This window comes from Mesoplodon mirus (genome assembly GCF_964341445.2).
Source record: "Mesoplodon mirus genome assembly, chromosome: 3".
Classification (NCBI taxonomy): Eukaryota; Metazoa; Chordata; class Mammalia; order Artiodactyla; family Ziphiidae; genus Mesoplodon; species Mesoplodon mirus.
Window position 1 is genome coordinate 112,855,698 of NC_138978.1, and position 18,530 is coordinate 112,874,227.

Consider the following 18,530-nt stretch of genomic DNA (forward strand, 5'->3'; position numbering starts at 1 on the left):
AAGCCCAGTACACTTATTTTTAATGGTGAGTTTAAAGGGAGATAACTGTCTACCTAAACTGGGATCATAAAATTATAAATGTAAAGTAAGAGAGAGAAAGCAGAGGCCTTTTGAAATATTTGACAGGAGTTATTAAGAAGATCATAATAATAGCTAATAATAATATTTATTGAGTGTTTATTAAACACAAGGCACTTTTTAGACATTTAACACATTTTATTTCAGCTCTTTTTCAGTTCATTTTCCTAACTTATGAGATAGATATTAGATATTATATTACATCCATTATATGAGTGAAGAGACCAAGACTCAAAGAACTTGATGTAAGCTATTACAGGTATAAAGTGGCAGAGCCAAGATAATTCCAAGAGTCAAGGTTCTTGGGGAAATGAAAGGACCATTCAGAGGAGGAGAGGTTACATTAGTGCAACGTGTGCAATTTGGTTCTATGCAGAGAATCAAAATGGCAAATGCTATATACAGAAAAGCCATGGAAAGGGTAGGGGTCTGTGGCTTTAAGGTCTAGAGGAGGCCTCCACTGCCCTCCCCTGTTTACACATTTTCTAATAATGTTGTCTTTAACATGAAAATGCCAACAAGACCAGCTGCAGTGTTTGCTTAATTATAGTCTGAAGCTAGCTTTTCTGGGCAGTCTGAATCCAACCACAGTGAGTCAGCCTGTTGAGGCCCCACCCATCCTGGCAAATTTTTCCACTTGGGTCTTGAAGTCTGGGGTGTGGGGTGCGGGGAGTGAGTCCTAAAAGGGACTCTTCTACATTTATGGAGATCTGAGTTATCACGGCCTGGGTTTCTTGTTCTAGTTTAGGTGAGTCTGGGTCATGTGACTTCTGCCTTTCGGTCCAGCCATTTCAAGTGCTTCTTGAGTTTTTCTTTAATTACAGCCTTGGAAAATGAAAGCTACTGGTGAAGTACATTTTCTTTCTTTTTTTTTTTTTTTGAAAATGGCATTTATGTTCCTCAAACCACAGTGCCCCAAGCATACTGGTTTTGGTTTCACAAAGTCTTGAGACTTTCAAAAAGTTATTAGATGAGAAGGGAAGGGGGGATAAATCTGAAACTTTCAGCAATCATAAGCACAGGATTTTTTCTTTCTTGTTAAACATGACTTTTAGGAGGGATTCCACACAGTCACTCCACAGAACTTCGGCAACATTTTCATTCCTAAGCAACACTGCCAAAAATAGGCATCAAATCAATCACATTTTTCTTAAGAACTATGAATAAAAGGAATGATTCTGAGTGCTGTAGAGGATGCAGAGATGTATATGAGTTACCATTCTCAGAGAGCATACACTCTGATTAGGGACATAAGAAATTTAAATTACTCGAAATTTAATTTAAATAACATCTAAGGCACCAGTGGAAGAGATCACAAGATTAGAGTAATTGCCAATCAAATGTATGTCTTTAAAACCTAGATGTTAGGGTCTTCCCTGGTGGCGCAGTGGTTGAGAGTCCTCCTGCCGAAGCAGGGGACACGGGTCGTGCCCCGGTCTGGGAAGATCCTACATGCCGCAGAGTGGCTGGGCCCGTGAGCAATGGCTGTTGAGCCTGCGCGTCCAGAGCCTGTGCTCCGCAACGGGAGAGGCCACAACAGTGAGAGGTCCGCATACCGCAAAAAGAAAAAGAAAAAAAAAAAAAAAAAACCTAGATGTTAGGACAAAACATTTTTTCTAATTTGTATTCATATGTATAGTAAACTTTATAAAGTTATAAATATTGGCTCACATTTGGTTACAAAATTAACAAAGTAACTTTATCAAAAAGAATGAAATTACAAAAACTGAACAACCCTGAAAGTTCTGGAAGGTATGGTTACCAACACATAAAAGAGCAGTCACTTCCACAGAGAAAATGGCACTTGAATGAGAATAATCCTTCTTATTTTTTGTTATCTCCTCTCTGTGTCCTCATTAGACTTGTTGTCTTCTCCTCTTCACTGTATGAAGAGAAGCTCTGTCTTTCTTCCTATGGACTTGAGGAATTTCCATTCCAATGATAAAATTTTAAAATAACAAAAATAATGATATCAATTAATATTTATTGAGTACTACAGTGTGCAGACCTCTGTGAATGCACCTGACTTGCATTATCTTATTCAGTTCTGAAAACAGTCTTTTGTTTTTTTTTGCGGTACGCAGGCCTCTCATTGCTGTGGCCTCTCCCGTCGCGGAGCACAGGCTCCGGACGCACAGGCTCAGCAGCCATGGCTCACGGGCCTAGCTGCTCCGCGGCATGTGGGATCTTCCCCGACCGGGGCACGAACCTGTGTCCCCTGCATTGGCAGGTGGACTCTCAACCACTGCACCACCAGGGAAGCCCTGAAAACAGTCTTTTGAGGTTGATACAACCATTATTTTCATTTGTACAGGGAGGGACACTGAAGCTAGGAAAAGACTAGTGATTGCTAGAAAGTGCTAGAGCTGGGACTTTAACAGAAGTGTACCGATTCCAGAACCTGAACGCTTAGCCACAATTTCATTATGCCTCTCTATGTGCAGTTGCTCCCCTTATTCATTTGTTTGTTCATCTACTCAGTATGTGGGTACAATCTATGTGCCAGGCCTGTTCTAGTTTTACATGCACAGTGATCAAGTATGAAAAGGTGTGTGTTGAAGGATGAATGTTTCAGTGATTTTATACTAATAAAATATTAGAAACAATCTATTATCCATCAAGGCAAGGATTGATTATTTCAGCCATGGTACACATACAACAGAGCATCACAGAGCAATGTACTGATTTGGAAGGATGTCTGTAATAATAATAACAAATTTAAGATTAAACAACAGAACAACAACAATTTGAATATTACATAAAATAAGATCTCTTTAAAAAACGTTTATTTTTACACAATTTTTAAAGGTTACTTTCCATTTCCATTATTAAAAATATTGGCTATTTGTTACACAGCACATCCTTGAACCTATCTTACACCCAACAGTTTGTACCTTCACTCCCCCACCCCTATACTGCCCCTCCCTCCCCACTGGTAACCACTAGTTTGTTCTCTGTGTCTGTGAGTCTGCTTCTTTTATGTTATATTCACTAGTTTGTTGTATTTTTTAGATTCCACATATAAGCGATATCATAGTATTTATAAGATCTCATTTTTGAGGGAGAAAAACTAGAAATGTCTGGAAGGATATACACCAAAATATTTAAAGTGATTAGGTCTGGGTGATAGGATTAGCCATGATTTTTACCTTCTTTATAAGTTTTGGTATTATCTGAATTTTTAATCGTGTGCATTCCTTTTATTTATCTAATCATTCAACAAATATTTCTAAAGTGCTTACTGTATACAACATATGTATACAACATAATGTCTTAAGCACTGCACATACAATAATGGATAGGCAAACGTGGTTCCTGCCATGGAGTTTACAGATTAGCCAATTACAGCAGAATGTAATCATTACAGTGCTGTGGAGGCACTCAGGAGGGACCCTTACCCAGACTTTAGGGTCAGATGGGCTTCCTTTAGTAGGTAATATCTAATTCAAATCCGTACAGGCTAGTTGGAGATAGTGAAGTCAGAGCTGAATGGAAATTGAAGGGGAATGACTTTCCAGGCTGACACTGCTACCCATGAAAAGTCCTGGAGACAGCAGAGAGCAAGTTCATCAACAGGAGGCTTTTTGTCATGGCTGGAGCACTAGAGTATAGAATGGGGTTCAAGCTGGTTTTATGTCCCCCTACCACCTGCTCCTCTCGGTCAAAGCCTTATTGTTACTGCCATGGTTATTCATGGTATCACTGTGAACTCAGCTCTTATGCCTAGACAAAGTCCTAATTGTGACTTTGAAATCACCTTCTTTCCTAGAGAAGGATGGAGAAAGAATTAATGAAAATCTAGAAAAATAGGTGAGGCCGTAAATTGACACGTTCCCTCTGAATACTAAAAGCTCAGCAAATAATCTTCCGGGGTCGAACCAGTTGTAAAGAAACAACACCAAGTCCTGCTCTTGTTGGTCGGGCCAAACTGTGGGAGAATCTAGTTTGGAGCCTAGGAATCCTTGGGAGCTCCCAGCATCAGTGCAGCTCAACTGTTGTTTGCCATGGAACTCATTTAACTGTCTCTGACAGTGCTATTTCTGGCTGGGCCATTTATTTTTGGTAACCAGGGAAGTTGTTATTTGTTTTGTTTTGTTTTTATATAGTTCGTAGTGCTCCAATATGATGATGACAACACCCTGTTATTCCAGGATCATTGGGGGTGGTGTGGGTGTGTATCTATGGTTGGGGAAGGCAGCAGGAACATCACTGGAACCCCTGCCATTTATCTACACAATGATGCTGCCTAAGACAGGGTTTATTTATTGACCTGATATAATAGCTCTGTTGTTAGCTGTCTTGCCATCAGGCCATGTATTTCAAGAAAAGACTGTGTAGAGGATGGGTATCAGTATGCTTTTGAGTTTAAGGGGAAAAAATGGAATGATATTGTTAATATTTTAGCATTTAAAAGACTAAAACTTCAGGGATTATGTTGAAATTTCAGAAATAGAGTTTCAGAAGAAAGATTTGTTTATTGTGCAACCCAAAAGAAAAAAAGCCAGATGTTTGTAGAGTTCTCAGTCTGCTTTCTGAGGCAGGCATCAACAGCTGACTTCTGGAACACTGGACAGAAACCCTGTGTGGAAGTGAAAGGTTGATGAGTGGAAGACCAAGTTGATTGACTTCGACTGACATTTTCCTTATTAGAATGTTCTGCAGAAGTTATGCATATTCTTCAGGGCAGCCTAAGGAGTATGTTTTTCCTGTCAAAATATAGGGTGGATCATGTTTTCTTTCTGTTTTATTTAAGGATTGTAACAAAACTTTAACTTTTGATAGAACATAGTAATCCATGAGTATTTAATATTGAGGGCCACTTAAAGTATACTTTATCTAGCCTTTATGTTAGGGCCCCATAATCTAAATAGGATTAATATACATTTAGAAATGGCCAGTTCTAAACCATTTGCTTTTAACTGAATTGAATTGAATTGAACTTGAATCTTTATCACAAAAAAATCCTTTGTAAAAGGCAAAGGACTGGACATGTTACTTCTCACAGCTTTAGTTTCTTTCTTCTTTTTTAAATAACAGCTTTTTTGAAATGTAATTTACATTCCATAAAATTCACCCTTTTAAAGTGTACAATTCCATGTTTTTTGTATATTCAATGAGTTGTGCAACAATTACCACGATCTAGTTCCAGGACATTTTCATCACCCCCCAGAAACCCATCATACCCATTAGTAGTCATTTCCTGTTCCCTCTTCCCCCAGGCCCTGGAAACCACTCATCTAATTTCCCTATGGATTTGTCTAGTCTGAAAATTTCATATAAATAGAATCATGTAATATATGACTTTTTGTGCCTGGCTTATTTCACATTATATAATGTTTTCAAGGTTCATTCATGTTGTAGCATGTGTCAATACTTCATTCCTTTTTATGACTGAGTAGTATTCCATTATATGGATATGCTAAACTTTGGCATTCAAACTTCTGTTTTTGGATATGTGGGATGTTTCTGCTTTTTGACTATGCGAATGATGCTTCTGTTTTGTGTGGACATATGTATCACTTCTCTTGGGTGTATACCTAGGAGTGGAATTGCTAGGTCATATAGTAACCCTATGTTTAATCTTTTGAGGACTAACTTTGGTTTAGTCACCTTGAAAATGGAGAAAACTATGTTTTATATAGGTTCAGGTGGTCAGATCCTCTGAGGTCACAAGCAGTATTATTTATAATGAAGGATACTTTTTGAAAAGATGCAGGGACCTGAGGTAGAATTGGAAGTACCTTATTAGTCACAGAGGAACCCTAGGTTCACAGGGGTCACTTAGTGTCAGATTAAGGCCCTGATGAGTATGAAGTATGGGTCAGACTGCTGGAAGCTGTAGTCTGTGCTCCTCCACTTTCTAGCTAAGCAAATCGGCTAACTTCCTGATGTCTTACTTTCCTGGAGTATAAAATGGGGATAATAATATCCAATCCACTTACTTCACAGTGTTGTAATGAAGATACAATGAAATAATACATATATGGAAGTGCTTTGTATATTGTCAAATCCTATACAAGTGATTGTTGTTGTGAAGATAGTGTAATTATATCTAATTAATTTTGTAATACAAGTCAAAGTCATTCAAAAGAGCCAGTAATTAAACTTTTGTATTTCTCCAAGTTAGATTTTATCAGAAAAGCATAGGGACTCCCAGACACATAGATGTATTACAAATAAAATATTTATATGTGAAACAAGCCATCCTCCTCCTTCTCCTTGCCCCATCCCTTCGTGTCTATCTCTGCCGTCTAATCCAAAACAAGTAGGGTTCCTGGGTGCTAAAGAGCAGGAAGCACTCTCTAGCCATTGGTGTGACTTTCCCACAGGTCTGTTTTGAAAATGTAACAGTTAGCAAAGTCTGTTGAGGGTCATCCTTAGGTCCCCAGTCCTTGTTGCTGCTTTTGTCTTGGAATAACATGTGCTTTATTCTCACTTATCTCCTCTTCCTCTTCCTGCGCAAGGCAACCAGAGCACTCAGTCTGAACAGGTAGACTCCCACTACCTTTTAGGGCTCTACCATAAGAGAGCTGGTGGGGTGCTCTGAGATCTTTCAAAAAGTGACAGCTCTCTCATTGGTGCTGTCTTTGGTAATATCGTTTCTATGAGAAAATATGTTTCAAACATAGAATCTCAGGATGGCTAAAGACCTTAAAAGCTCTCCAGAACTAACTCCTGGTGGATGTGTGAAGATTCTTAACAATATCCCTGACAAGTGGTTCTTTAGTTTCAGTTGATTCCTTTTTGTGGCAGGAAATTTACTATCTCTCATAATGTAAGTGCTAAGTAAATATTTGATGTATGAATGTATGGATGGAGTGTGGCAATAAGTTCATTACATCCAACTCTACTAGAGAATTTATTCTTATATTTAATTGAAAGCTGTCTTCCTGTAATTCCTAGTTTCATTCAATTTAAAATAGTTTTTTTAAAATAATGAACTATTTCACAGACAAGAACATACAAAGAACAATAAAACACTTGTCCATGTATCCAATATCTAAATTTTTAAAAAAGTTTTTTTGATTTGGACCATTTTTTTAAAGTCCTTATTGAATTTGTTACAATATTGCTTCTGTTTTATGTTCTTTTGGTTTTTTGGCCACAAGGCATGTGGGATCTTAGCTCTCTGACCAGAAATTGAGCCCATACCCCCTGCATGGGAAGGCAAAGTCTTAACCACTGGACGGCCAGGGAAGTCCCCCCAATATCTAAATTTTAACACATATTATTTTCGCTCTATTTGCCTCATATTGAAAAATAAAAGTTCACATTACAGATGCAATTGCAACACTCTTAATAGCCTACCCCAATCCGACCTCCTGACTCCTTTCCTACAGTTAATTACTATTAAGTGTTTTTCCGAAAGTCACACAATTAGAAAATAGCAGAGCTGAGATTTGAACCCAGGTCTCCTTGGTTCAAAAGCTATTGCCTTTTCCACAATTCTGTGCTATCCCACCTAGATAAATATGTATAATAGTGATAATATTTATTGCCAATTTGTAAGTGGATAGTAAAATGTCAAGTGTTGCTTAAAACACTATTCTCCTGTTCCTCTGCTTACCATATTAAGTTATTTAAGAATATTTTTATTTTCATGAAATGTAAAATTATGAGTTATCACAGATATCAAATTAGTGGAGTTAAGTTGCAAAAGTTTCATTATATTTGAAAAGAATGTGTCAATTAAGATGATTAATCATTTTTAGTGGTGTGGAACTGTATGTTTAGGAGAGGGAATGGTAAGAGATTAATATGTTTTCAAGCATTTCCATTGTAAGAACTATCTGGGGGGTCTGAATATGATTAAGCAAATTGAGGCTGAGTTTTTTTTAAAGGCTGACTTGACAGTCGGTTATGTTAATGGGGCATGACATACAACAGCTGGGTTGTAATCTCCTACTATTGTTGGCATTGAGTTCTTATTAAAGTCTTGTTTCCAGTCTGGACTAATACATTAAGAAGCGGTGGGAAGAAGAAATTAAGGAAGGAGCAGGGGAGAACTGTTAATGTTTGGAAAAAATATTTTCAGAGAAGAGTAAAGATTTTCTATATACTACATTAAAAAGGAAGAACAAAGATAGAAGCACTGCCCCTTGCTCAAGAACCTGCAGTGTTTATTTCCTAAGCAGTGCAGAACTTATCCAAAGCTCTGAGAGGCCCTGATTTAGGAGGTCTAGTGAGCAGCACAGGTGTGTGTGGTTTTGTTTGCTAAAGCTACAAAACACAAACAAATAAAACAAAACATAAGCAATAAGCGAATAAAGTAAGTAGTAAGTAGTTCCTCACCCTTTGTTCAAACTGAGAACCAGAATCTGCTAAAGGAACAAACTCAGGCTCCTCATCCTGACTTTCAAGATCTTTCTAAAATGGTTCTTCACTTCCTGTCCTCTCTGTTTACCCACTACAGGACAGCACATGCCCTTTGTTTCAGTCCACTTGGTCCTCTGTACCTTTGCTTATGTTTTACCTGCCTAGATTGCCTTGTATTCTCCCTCCAGCCTATACAAACGTGATTCATCCTTTAAGGAGCAAAAATGTCACTTCTCTCTGGAACCTTCTCTGGTAGCCTCTCTTTCCTAATTTCTGTAGCTTTTACTATTTGTACAGTTCATACTGCCTTTGATTGTTATTTATCATATATTATTCCCCATTTATTCAGAACTCTTGTACATAGTTCAGATTCTGCAATGTGCATTAAAATTAGTCTGTTAGAATTAATTTACTCATAAAATTACCTTTAGATATGCTCTTCCTCCTACAAGATCTGCATAATCTTGTATACAGATTGAATTCTGTTAGGATTAAACCCAATGAAGTCAAAGTCAGCTATTCATCCATTCTTTTATTAAATATTTCTTGAGCACCTACTATGTGCCAGGCACCATTCTGTGTACAGATGATATAGCAGTGAACAAAACAGGCCCATATCCTGGCTTTCTCATGGAGTTCACATGCTAGTAGGGAGAGACAGACAAGAAACAAAATAAATAAGTAAATATAATATTTTAGAAGGTGATAGTGCTATGGGATTTAAAAAAATAATGAAGGGAGACATGGAGGGCTGGGGTGAGGCATAGGGTGAGTAACAGTTTTAAATAGGGTGGTCACCTCATAGAGGAAGTGACATTTGATCAAAGACTTGAAGAGGGTGAGGAAGAGAATGCAGATAACTAAAGTAAGAGCATACTATTGAGAAGGATCAGTAAGCTGAAAGGCCTTGAGGAGGGAGGGTGCTTGGTGCTTTTGAGAAACAGCAAAGAGAAACAGTGTGGCCGGGGCAGAGTACACAGGGGAAGAGTAGTAGGAAAAAAGTAGAAGAGAGGGTAGGGGAGAGGCTCCAGATTATGCAGGGCCTTGGGACTTATGGGCTAACAAAATGACTGACTTAGCCTTTCACTCTCAATTAGATGGGAAGCCATTGGGGGTTTCCAGCAGAGAAGCAATCTGACATTTTGTAACCCTCATAGTGATATGGCTGCCATGCTAAGAATCGACTATAGGGGAGCAAGGGTGGGAGTGGGGAGACCAGTTAAGGGGCTATTCAAATAACTCAGAGGAGAGATCACAGTATCTTGGGCCAGAGTGGCAAAGTACAAGTGGCAGTGGTGGTAGTTAGCTTCTCTATATGTGTTGAAAATAGAAATCTTGATAGACAGATTTACAGACAGATGAGATGATGTGCATGAGAAAGAAGGGTCAAGAATAATTCAAAGGTTTTGGCCCAAACAACTGCAAATATTGGTGGTTACAAACTGAAATGGGGTCCAAAGAAGAAGGAACATGTGTGCTGGGAAAAATTAGGAATTCACTTTTATATATCACGAGCATGAACTATCTATATTCAAGCAGAGATTTCTACTAGGAAGTTAGGTGTAGATTGGAGTTCAGGAGAAAAGTCAAGATGGGCACATAAACTTAGAAATTTAAGTGAACAAAACATTATTTTTCTAGTCATCATTCTAGCAGATGTAGTTTCTTTGGAGCCATTAAAACAAACTTTTCTATATCATTGGAAAGTTATGAGAATAATATTGGGTTGGCCAAAAAGTTTGTTTGGGTTTTTTCGTAAGATCTTAGCCGAACAAACTTTTTGGCCAACCTAACATAAGCAAGCTAGCCCATATTTAACAGATCAAATCAGCAAAAAATGAAATATATATGCAATAATTATCTATTCATTAATTTAACAAATATTTAGGGAGTGCGTCCTAAATATTCTGCAATGAGAATACAAAGACACAAAATATGCCTTGCCAGCCCTCAAAACACTCTAGTCTGACTGAGGTGATTGTATACTGCACAGTGGGAAGAATTAACTGGAGAGGTCTTCTTGGCAATTGTGGGAGCTGAAGGAATATAGAGAGACATATAAGTCATTGACCCTTGGTCAGCTTACAGACTAGTTGGAGAGGTAGACACATGAAAAAGTTAAAAGCTCTAAAATGTGTAAATAACCCTGCAGGACAACAGAAAAGCATTACCATAAGGCAGCATATGAGCAGTTGCCAAACGTTAGTATTTGCCTTAGGAGCTCAAGAGGAAAAAGTTTTTCCAGTGTGGCATAGCAGGGAAAGCTTCATTTGGGTGGAATTCAAACTTGAGAAAGTGACTTGAAAAAAGAGGCAGCGTGTCTTGAGAGGGTGTGATTTTTTTTTCTTTTATGCTGAGTGATGAGATGCCTGTGAAGGAGTTTTAAGTAAAGGAGATGACAGGATAAGATTTGAGTTTTGAAAATAATGTTTTTAAAATAATGGGTTTTCTTAGCTTTAATAAGGAGAAGAACTAGGTAGACGAATTCTGGCAGACATGATAGACACTGTTGCAAAAGTTTTTGCCATGAGGTTTGTCGTGAGAATGGCACATTCAAGTTGAACTATTTAGCAAAGAGCTGGTTATGTAGGGTTAGGTCTTGGGTGAGACAACTCAGTTGGAGGTTTGGGGACTGTTTGGGAGGCAAAAGTCAAAGCCCTAAAATTGGATAAAATCTCTAAGGGAGAAAGTGTGAAGAGAAAAAAATCAGAAGGCTAACAACTAATTATCATTTAAGTAGTAGCTTTAAAGAGCCAGGAAAAAAAGAAAAAAAAAAAAAACACACAGGGAAGAGGCTAGAGAGATAGGAAAAGAACAAGGGATCACAGGGAATAAGAGAAAATAGGCTTAATGTGAAGAAAGAAATATATAGGTTGGATAAGAGCACCTGCATTCATATGCAATTTTACTTTCCATAAAGCTTCTATTAAATTATCTTACATAATGAAAGAATCCAAGTAGACGTCAAAAGCATGATTAAACACTAATCTAGAATCTGGCACCTGGTTCCCCCTGTGCAAAATGGAGGTAATAATAACCAGGTTATTCCTCTAGGAGCTTAGACCAGGAAAGGACCATAAAATCACCGTTTCCAACCACTTCATTTTATTAATGAGGACAGTTAGGCCTCTGGAGAAGTGTACTCCCAAGGTCATACGTCTATTTAGTAACAAAGCTGGGACCAGAAAAGGATCTTCTTGAGTCTTAGACTTTTCTCTTCCTCACTGTCTCTAATTAAGCCTAGGTGAAATTCATTTATTCTAAGAGCACAGATTTAATGAAATTAGCTAAATGCATTTTAAATGTGTGCATTTTTTTAAAAATGAAGAATATTTTGTCTTAAGTTACCCGTGGTCTAGGTAAGAAATGTGTTGCCTACTTATAATCCAGCTCTATTTGAGAGAATGCTCAAATGTTCTAATTATGCCCTCCTGAGGCCACTTTATTCACTCAAATTTTTTCTGTCTTTCAAGGCAAAGTGCAAGTGCAACTCCTAGTCGAAGCTTTCTTTCTCTCACCATCCTAATGAGAATGAATCACTCTTTCTTCTGGGTTCCCACAGATTCAGTATTTTTCAAACTTTAGGACAAAACTTATTAGTAGGTCATGGAATCAATTCAGTGGGTCACTCCCAAAAAGAGAAATGGAATAGGAAATATCAGAGTGCATCCTACATAGTGATCGTTAACATTACTTTGGGGAACTTTTACTTCAGTTGTGTGTATGTGTGTGCATGCACTGGATTGCAGTGTGAAATGTAAAATGTTTGAATAACACAGGCCTGGAGGATTATAGTGTAAAACATATGCACCTACATCTCTACGGCCACCTATCTCTTGGAGGGCTGGGACTGTCTTCACCTTTGTATTCCTCATGCCCAACATACTACCTGCTGTGTACAAAAAGGGAGGTTGATTGGAATTATTATGAAGAGTGAAGAAAGAATTAGAAGAATGAAGAGCAAGTAGGTTGGGGAGGAACCTTATACTTGAATTAAGTATAAAGTTTTCGTTTCTTTTACTTTGGATGTTAATATTAATTTTTTTTCAAGCTAGCATTACTGCAACCAAGAACCTGTGTTTGGTATCTGTGCTGTGCGGGTCTCCCAGTCACCTTCAATGTCCCGTGTGGTGTGGTATAAATAATACTTCCTGCCAACGTTGCAGCTGTCATTCAAGGATCTTAAATTGCTTCAGGAGCAGGATCTGGTAATGAGTGCCTAGCTCCACTTGGCAGGTGCCGGAGTTAAGAACTAGTGACTGGGTAAAATCTCTGGGCTCCAGCCTGACACCTCCCTCCATCACCTCCCACCCTCTTTTCGCCCTCATCCCTTAGAGGGAGGAAACTTTGACCCTGCCTCTTGGAGCTTGTGTAACTGGTAAACAGATTTTGCAAAGATTCCGCTGAACTAGAAGATTGGCCCTTTCTTGGAGGTGGCTCAGGTGTGTATGGGGGGAGGGGCATGGTAATAAAGGCTATTTCTTTAACTGCCTCAGGGCTGGAAAGGTCCAGGGAATAAAACTGGGAAGGAACTGATGAGAGGTGAGCTTCTGGATCATCCAAGGAAATTAGAAACCCCTCTGATGAATCGTTCTTTAAGATTTGCACCTGACAGAGGGGGATATTTGATACGTGGTCACCATTTTGTGGGCCATTCTGTGTCCTTGCAACCCAACCATCACCTTGAATTACTCCCATTCCCCATTTCCTGGAAACTTCTGAGGGTCAGCCCCCTCTCTTTTCTGAGAAACTGTTAACTGCCTACAGTTGGGCCTGAGAGGCTGAGGGAGGGTGAGAGCCGAGTCCTAGCTTGGAGTCGGGTTACACCACTTGTGTCTGAGTTCACGCAGCATGTTCCTCTGTCAGGGATTCCGCAAATATCTCCCGAGGTAAAAAAGGAAAGCGCGCTGCGCTCCAGCACCCAGAGCAGCGAGCCCAGGCCCAAGTGCGGGAGGGAGCGCCAGCCATCAGGGGCATGTCGCCGTAGCCTCGCAGCGTCGCCGCCGGCTCGCTTCATGCCGCGGTGCAGCTGCGCCACGTTCCTGGGCTGAGGCGGCGACTGGGCATGTGCGCCTCCCCATGGGTTGCCCACCATGTCTAATGGATATCGCACTCTGTCCCAGCACCTCAATGACCTGAAGAAGGAGAACTTCAGCCTCAAGCTGCGCATCTACTTCCTGGAGGAGCGCATGCAGCAGAAGTATGAGGCCAGCAGGGAGGACATCTACAAGAGGGTGAGTGCGGGGGCCTGCGGCTCGCGGGGGACAGGGGCTGGTGGTGGACACATCCAGATTCCGAGCTCTTCCTAGCTGGTGCAGTGCGAATCAGTGGGGTAGGCGGGTTCCCGGCGTGGTCTGGTCACCTTAACGCCAGTGACCTTGGACAAGCCCATTTCACCTCATCTGTGCCTGTTTCCTAGTTTCCTACTCTGTAAAGAGAGCGAGCTGGATTAAATCAGAGGCTCTCGACCTCTGGTTTGGAACTGTGTAGCACAATCACCTTGGGGGCTGGTTTAAAGTGCCGATTACTGCCTTACCCCCCGGGGATTCTGATTTAGTAAGGGAGGGGGAACTTAGAAATCTGCATTTTTAAACAAGCCCCAGAGGTGACTGAAGCTGGTAGTTTTCAAGTCACATGCTCTGCTTAGAGAAGGGACCCTTCTAGTTCTGGCACATGGGGGCAGGGAATGATGCCATGAGGAACAGGGCAGGGGCTGAGGACATTTCTGTTCCTTGAGAAATTCGTGTTTGTTTTTGAAGATGATTATGCAGATGAGCTTTTAGGACAGGGTCTTAGGCATTTTCATCTTTAGGAATAGTTCACCTTAGAATGAAGAAAGGGTATTGATGGAATGAACAGCCGTTGGCCTTGGGTGGGGTGGGAGAGGGAATGGCGGCTTCCCTGAAAGGGAGGGCTGTCTTGATTGATGGGGGAGTGGGGCTGGGAAGGAAGACAGAGGGGATTGGCTGAGTTGAGGGTGACATGAGACAGCACCTTGGTAAGAGGACATTAGGCTATGGTTTACAAGGATTAAGCTTCCTAACTGGTTGCCACAATGTTGGTTTCCTTAGCTTTCTTAGTGTCTGGGCTAGCAGGACCTGAAGTGGCCGAGCGACCTGCAGCTGGTGGCCTCTGACAGTTTCTAAATCTCCAGCTGTTTGCACTGGAGGACTATACCAATATTATCATTATCTATATGTGCCCTGTCCTGTCGAGAAGGAGTTTGGGAAGCATTACAGGCTGCTAGATAATACTTTAGATCAGAGGAATAACTGGTGTCTCTGAGACCCAAACCACTGTTTGGTAAATTCAACTAAGATGAACAGCTAAATCTGAGGGATTTAGCCCTATTTTCTGACTTTCCTGGATTTCCATTGTTTTAACCTGAAATTGATCCAGACTCATCTTTTGTCTTTTATGTGACTATATAGTGAATGTGCCTCAGTGGAGCTGCCGGGGGTCGAGGAGGATATGGCCAAGTGAGGGTTGGTAACTCAGAGAGAGGGAGAAGGGGAGCGTGAGTGCAGTATTTGCCTCGGAGTAGGAATAGTGAATGAATCTGTTCACTGTGCAGAGGGAGGGACATTTTCCCATTAACTGTCTCCAAAGCAAGGCGGAAGAAAGGGGCAATTTCTTAGATAATTTGAAGGAAAGGATTGTTTTAGCTTGAATCAAATGACCGCTTGAGTCAGTTGGTATCACCCTCTGCTCTGCACTGGCTAAGGGGACACTCTGGGTGGGTGTGAGAGGGCACCGTTGCTGTCCTGGAGAAGTGTGACTGAGAGGATTATAGGAGCTGCACTGGGGTATGGTGGGGGTAAGTGGGCCACAGGACATTGTCACATGCAGAGGTGACAACCGTTTGTTAGACTCCCGTATTGCCACTAGTCCCACTCAGGAAGTAGAAATGGCCCTGTCTCTTCCTGGTCTAAGAGCAGAGTAGTCAGGCAGCTACAGGCATCCTATAATATGGGGAAATCTCAAACTACTGTGTCCCCTCCTTTCGCTTCTCACCATACCTTTGTTCTATTCGCCTGTCACATTACTCATCCTGTTTGGCTGTGATTATTTGGGAAGCACCGACAGCTTAGGTTAAAATGCCCTTATTTGGGAAGCAGAACACATAAAGCCGTTATCAATCATTAACATCATAGTTGAAGTTAGTTTATCACACTAGTGATGAGGGATTGACAGAAATCAGGGCAGTTGCATTTTGATGGAAGGACAAGGGGTTAGAAAACCACAGATCAGGAGCCTTGGACAGTCGGAGACCTGGGCGAGTTACTTAGCGTCTCTGAGCCTGTTCCAGTCCGTGTAGAACTGGCATTAAGAATAATGCACAGCACCATAGGCCCTGAAAATTATTTGTTGAGAGTATGAATAAATAGCAGCCATAAAGATTAAATAAGAAGACATAATCAAAGCACTTTGTAAACTTCATAGCATCCTACATGTATGAGAGGGTAGTAGTTGTACTAGTAATAGTTATTATGATATTTAAAAATGATAAAGCAATTTGGTTCCTATAATCTCACCCTCAGACATTCCCATGAATGTGTTTTACGTTCATCCATGTTAGTCCCTTTGTGCTCCACAAGGTTAGGACAATTAATTAGCAGCCATGTTGGCAGAGACAGGGAGAGTGATGTGCAGTGCATCACATGGTAAGTCAGGTAGTTCAGATAAGAATTTAGAGCCCTGTTCTGTGACTAAACTTAGCTTGATTTTTTTTTTAGTGTTGGAGGGACTCTTTAAATATAGTAAAAGCATTAAATCATGCCCAACTAAGTGAGAATCTGCAATAATTTGGGTGCTGTATGCATGGATTCTCTTAAAGAAAACCAGTATTTGTGAAACATATGTAATAAAATTCTATTATAAATAGTAATTTAACATTTCACATATTTTTACTACTGCAGACTTTTGTTGAGATATTTGTACTGAAGAGTAAAAAGTTACTGTCTTAGTGAGAGGCAATCAAGCATTTCACCATAATGACTACAGGGAAGGGAAATATGAGAAACTGCAGGAGAAAAGGACTGGAGAATGGGTTCTGTCTTTTTCTTTCCAAGTGGCAAGTCCTCCTTTATGTAGCTGATTGAGGGAGAGACTAAAGTAGATATACATAATTCTTAATTGTAAAGGAAGCTACAAGGCTGTTTAATTTTAAGAGAAGTTGTAAGAGTTACATAAAAACCTAAAAGTAGGGCTTCCCTGGTGGCGCAGTGGTTGAGAGTCTGCCTGCCGATGCAGGGGACATGGGTTCGTGCCCCGGTCCGGGAGGATCCCACATGCCGTGGAGCGGCTGGGCCCGTGGGCCATGGCCACTGAGCCTGCGCTCCGCGACGGGAGAGGCCACGGCAGTGAGAGGCCCGCGTACCACAAAAAAACAAACAAAAACCCCCCAAAACACCTAAAAGTATCAACTTCAGAGCAAGTAGATAAAAAAGGGGGCTTCCCTGGTGGTGCAGTGGTTGAGAGTCCGCCTGCCAATGCAGGGAATACGGGTTCGTGCCCCGGTTTGGGAAGATCCCACATGCCGCGGAGCGGCTGGGCCCGTGAGCCATGGCCGCTGAACCTGCGCGTCCGGAGCCTGTGCTCCACAACGGGAGAGGCCACAATAGTGAGAGGCCCGCATACCAAAAAAAAAAAAAAAAAAAAGGAGCTAAGGATTTCTCTCTTTCAAGATGCTCAGAGAATTCAGAAATAAAATAATATTAAATTATACATAAGAGTTGGTTCTGCGAGACTGGCTATTTTTGGTTGAGTGTTTAAGTTAAACTACCCTTTAAGCTTCACTTCTGTAAATATTTAAACACACAGGAGGAGGCTGCTTACCCTCAGCACAGAACAACTAGGGCATATACTTACATGATTAGGTACCACTGCCCCCTCTTGATAGAAAATATTAATTGTAGGTTCAGTTTTGGGGGAAGACAATATATAAAGCAAGAAAGTGAGAAACCGTTGCAGTACACAGAGATCCTGATTCTGGAGCAAAGTAAAGTGAGAAAACACTGTAAGTGGTCTACAGCTGAGCATGGCCCACTCCCAGGAAGACCGGCTTGTTAGCATTTCTGAACAGCAGCTGCTCTGGTAAATAATTTCTGGGCGGCAACTTGGCTGACTTCCTCGTTGTTGTTGATTATCTAATCCTGTATCTTCTCATGATAGCTGAGCATGCCCCCACTAGAAATATGCCCAACCCTGGAATTTGTGAAATCCACTGCTGTGTGATAAACACCCAATCCCCAAACAGCACACAAAACCACCATCCACTGTGTTTTGCCACACAATGACTACTTACTTGCTAAGCTTGTGTGAATTTATTATTATTCAAGATTGTTTTGAAAAGATTTAAGGTTCCATTCTAAGAATGGAATTTAAAATCTGACAGGGTCAGATCCAATAACAAAAGCGACAGGAGAAACTGAATGTTGTCATCCTGGATCAGATAGAGTCAATGTTTAAATATGACATAATTGATGTTGGACGGTTAAAGTCGATTTGGCCTTTAGACAGGAGTTGAAAGAGTTGTGTTCCATTGTTTTGTGGTCTTTAAACTGCCTGACTTCTTTGAGCTGTGGTTTCTTATCTTTGAGACTGGATATTTTTCCTGAGCAAACTTTGAAGTTTATGCGTAGCTTATTTCAGCAGCTAGGTTTGTTTGTTTTTTGGTTTTGGGGATTTTTGGAGCTAGGTTTTTAAAATCATGATAAACAGCTCACTGACTTTACTTGCCTACCAAATTTTTATCATTTCTACTGTTCTACTATCACTGGGCATAGTAGTTACGAGTTAGGAATAAGACAGGCTTGAGATGGAATCTTGGTTCTACTACTTGCTACCTCAGTTAACTTGGGCAAATACTATAATTTCCCTGAGCTGAAGTAGGTCTTGTAATAATTTCTATCTTACAGGGTCTGGAGCAGGATCAAGTGAGCCAACCCTTTGAAACCAGCACAATGCCTCTCACATGGTAGTAAGCCCTCAAACAATATTTGCCCCTGTTGTGACAAACTGGGAGATGGAAGAATTATCCAGATAAATCCAGTTACTGGACACATCCAATTTGGGCCACATTTGAATTCCAAATCAGTTTCTTCTTCTTCAGTAGTGGATTTGGGACAATTTGT

The 18,530-nt window shown here is 40.6% G+C and overlaps 1 protein-coding gene across 9 annotated transcripts in view; it reads left to right on the forward strand.

The window, feature by feature from the left end:
- The window catches only part of PDE4DIP (phosphodiesterase 4D interacting protein), a gene marked incomplete at both ends in the record, with an annotated part of 223,864 nt that overhangs the window by 59,240 nt on the left and 146,094 nt on the right, over window positions 1-18,530 (forward strand). For 7 of the 9 annotated variants that reach the window (XM_082614136.1, XM_082614143.1, XM_082614148.1 and 4 more), the window contains one exon: window positions 13,518-13,628. The exons of the other annotated variants lie outside the window; for them this stretch is intronic. In XM_082614136.1, coding sequence (XP_082470262.1) covers window positions 13,518-13,628 — 111 coding nt within the window. The remainder of the gene's footprint in view (window positions 1-13,517; window positions 13,629-18,530) is intronic. 9 annotated transcript variants of the gene reach the window in all.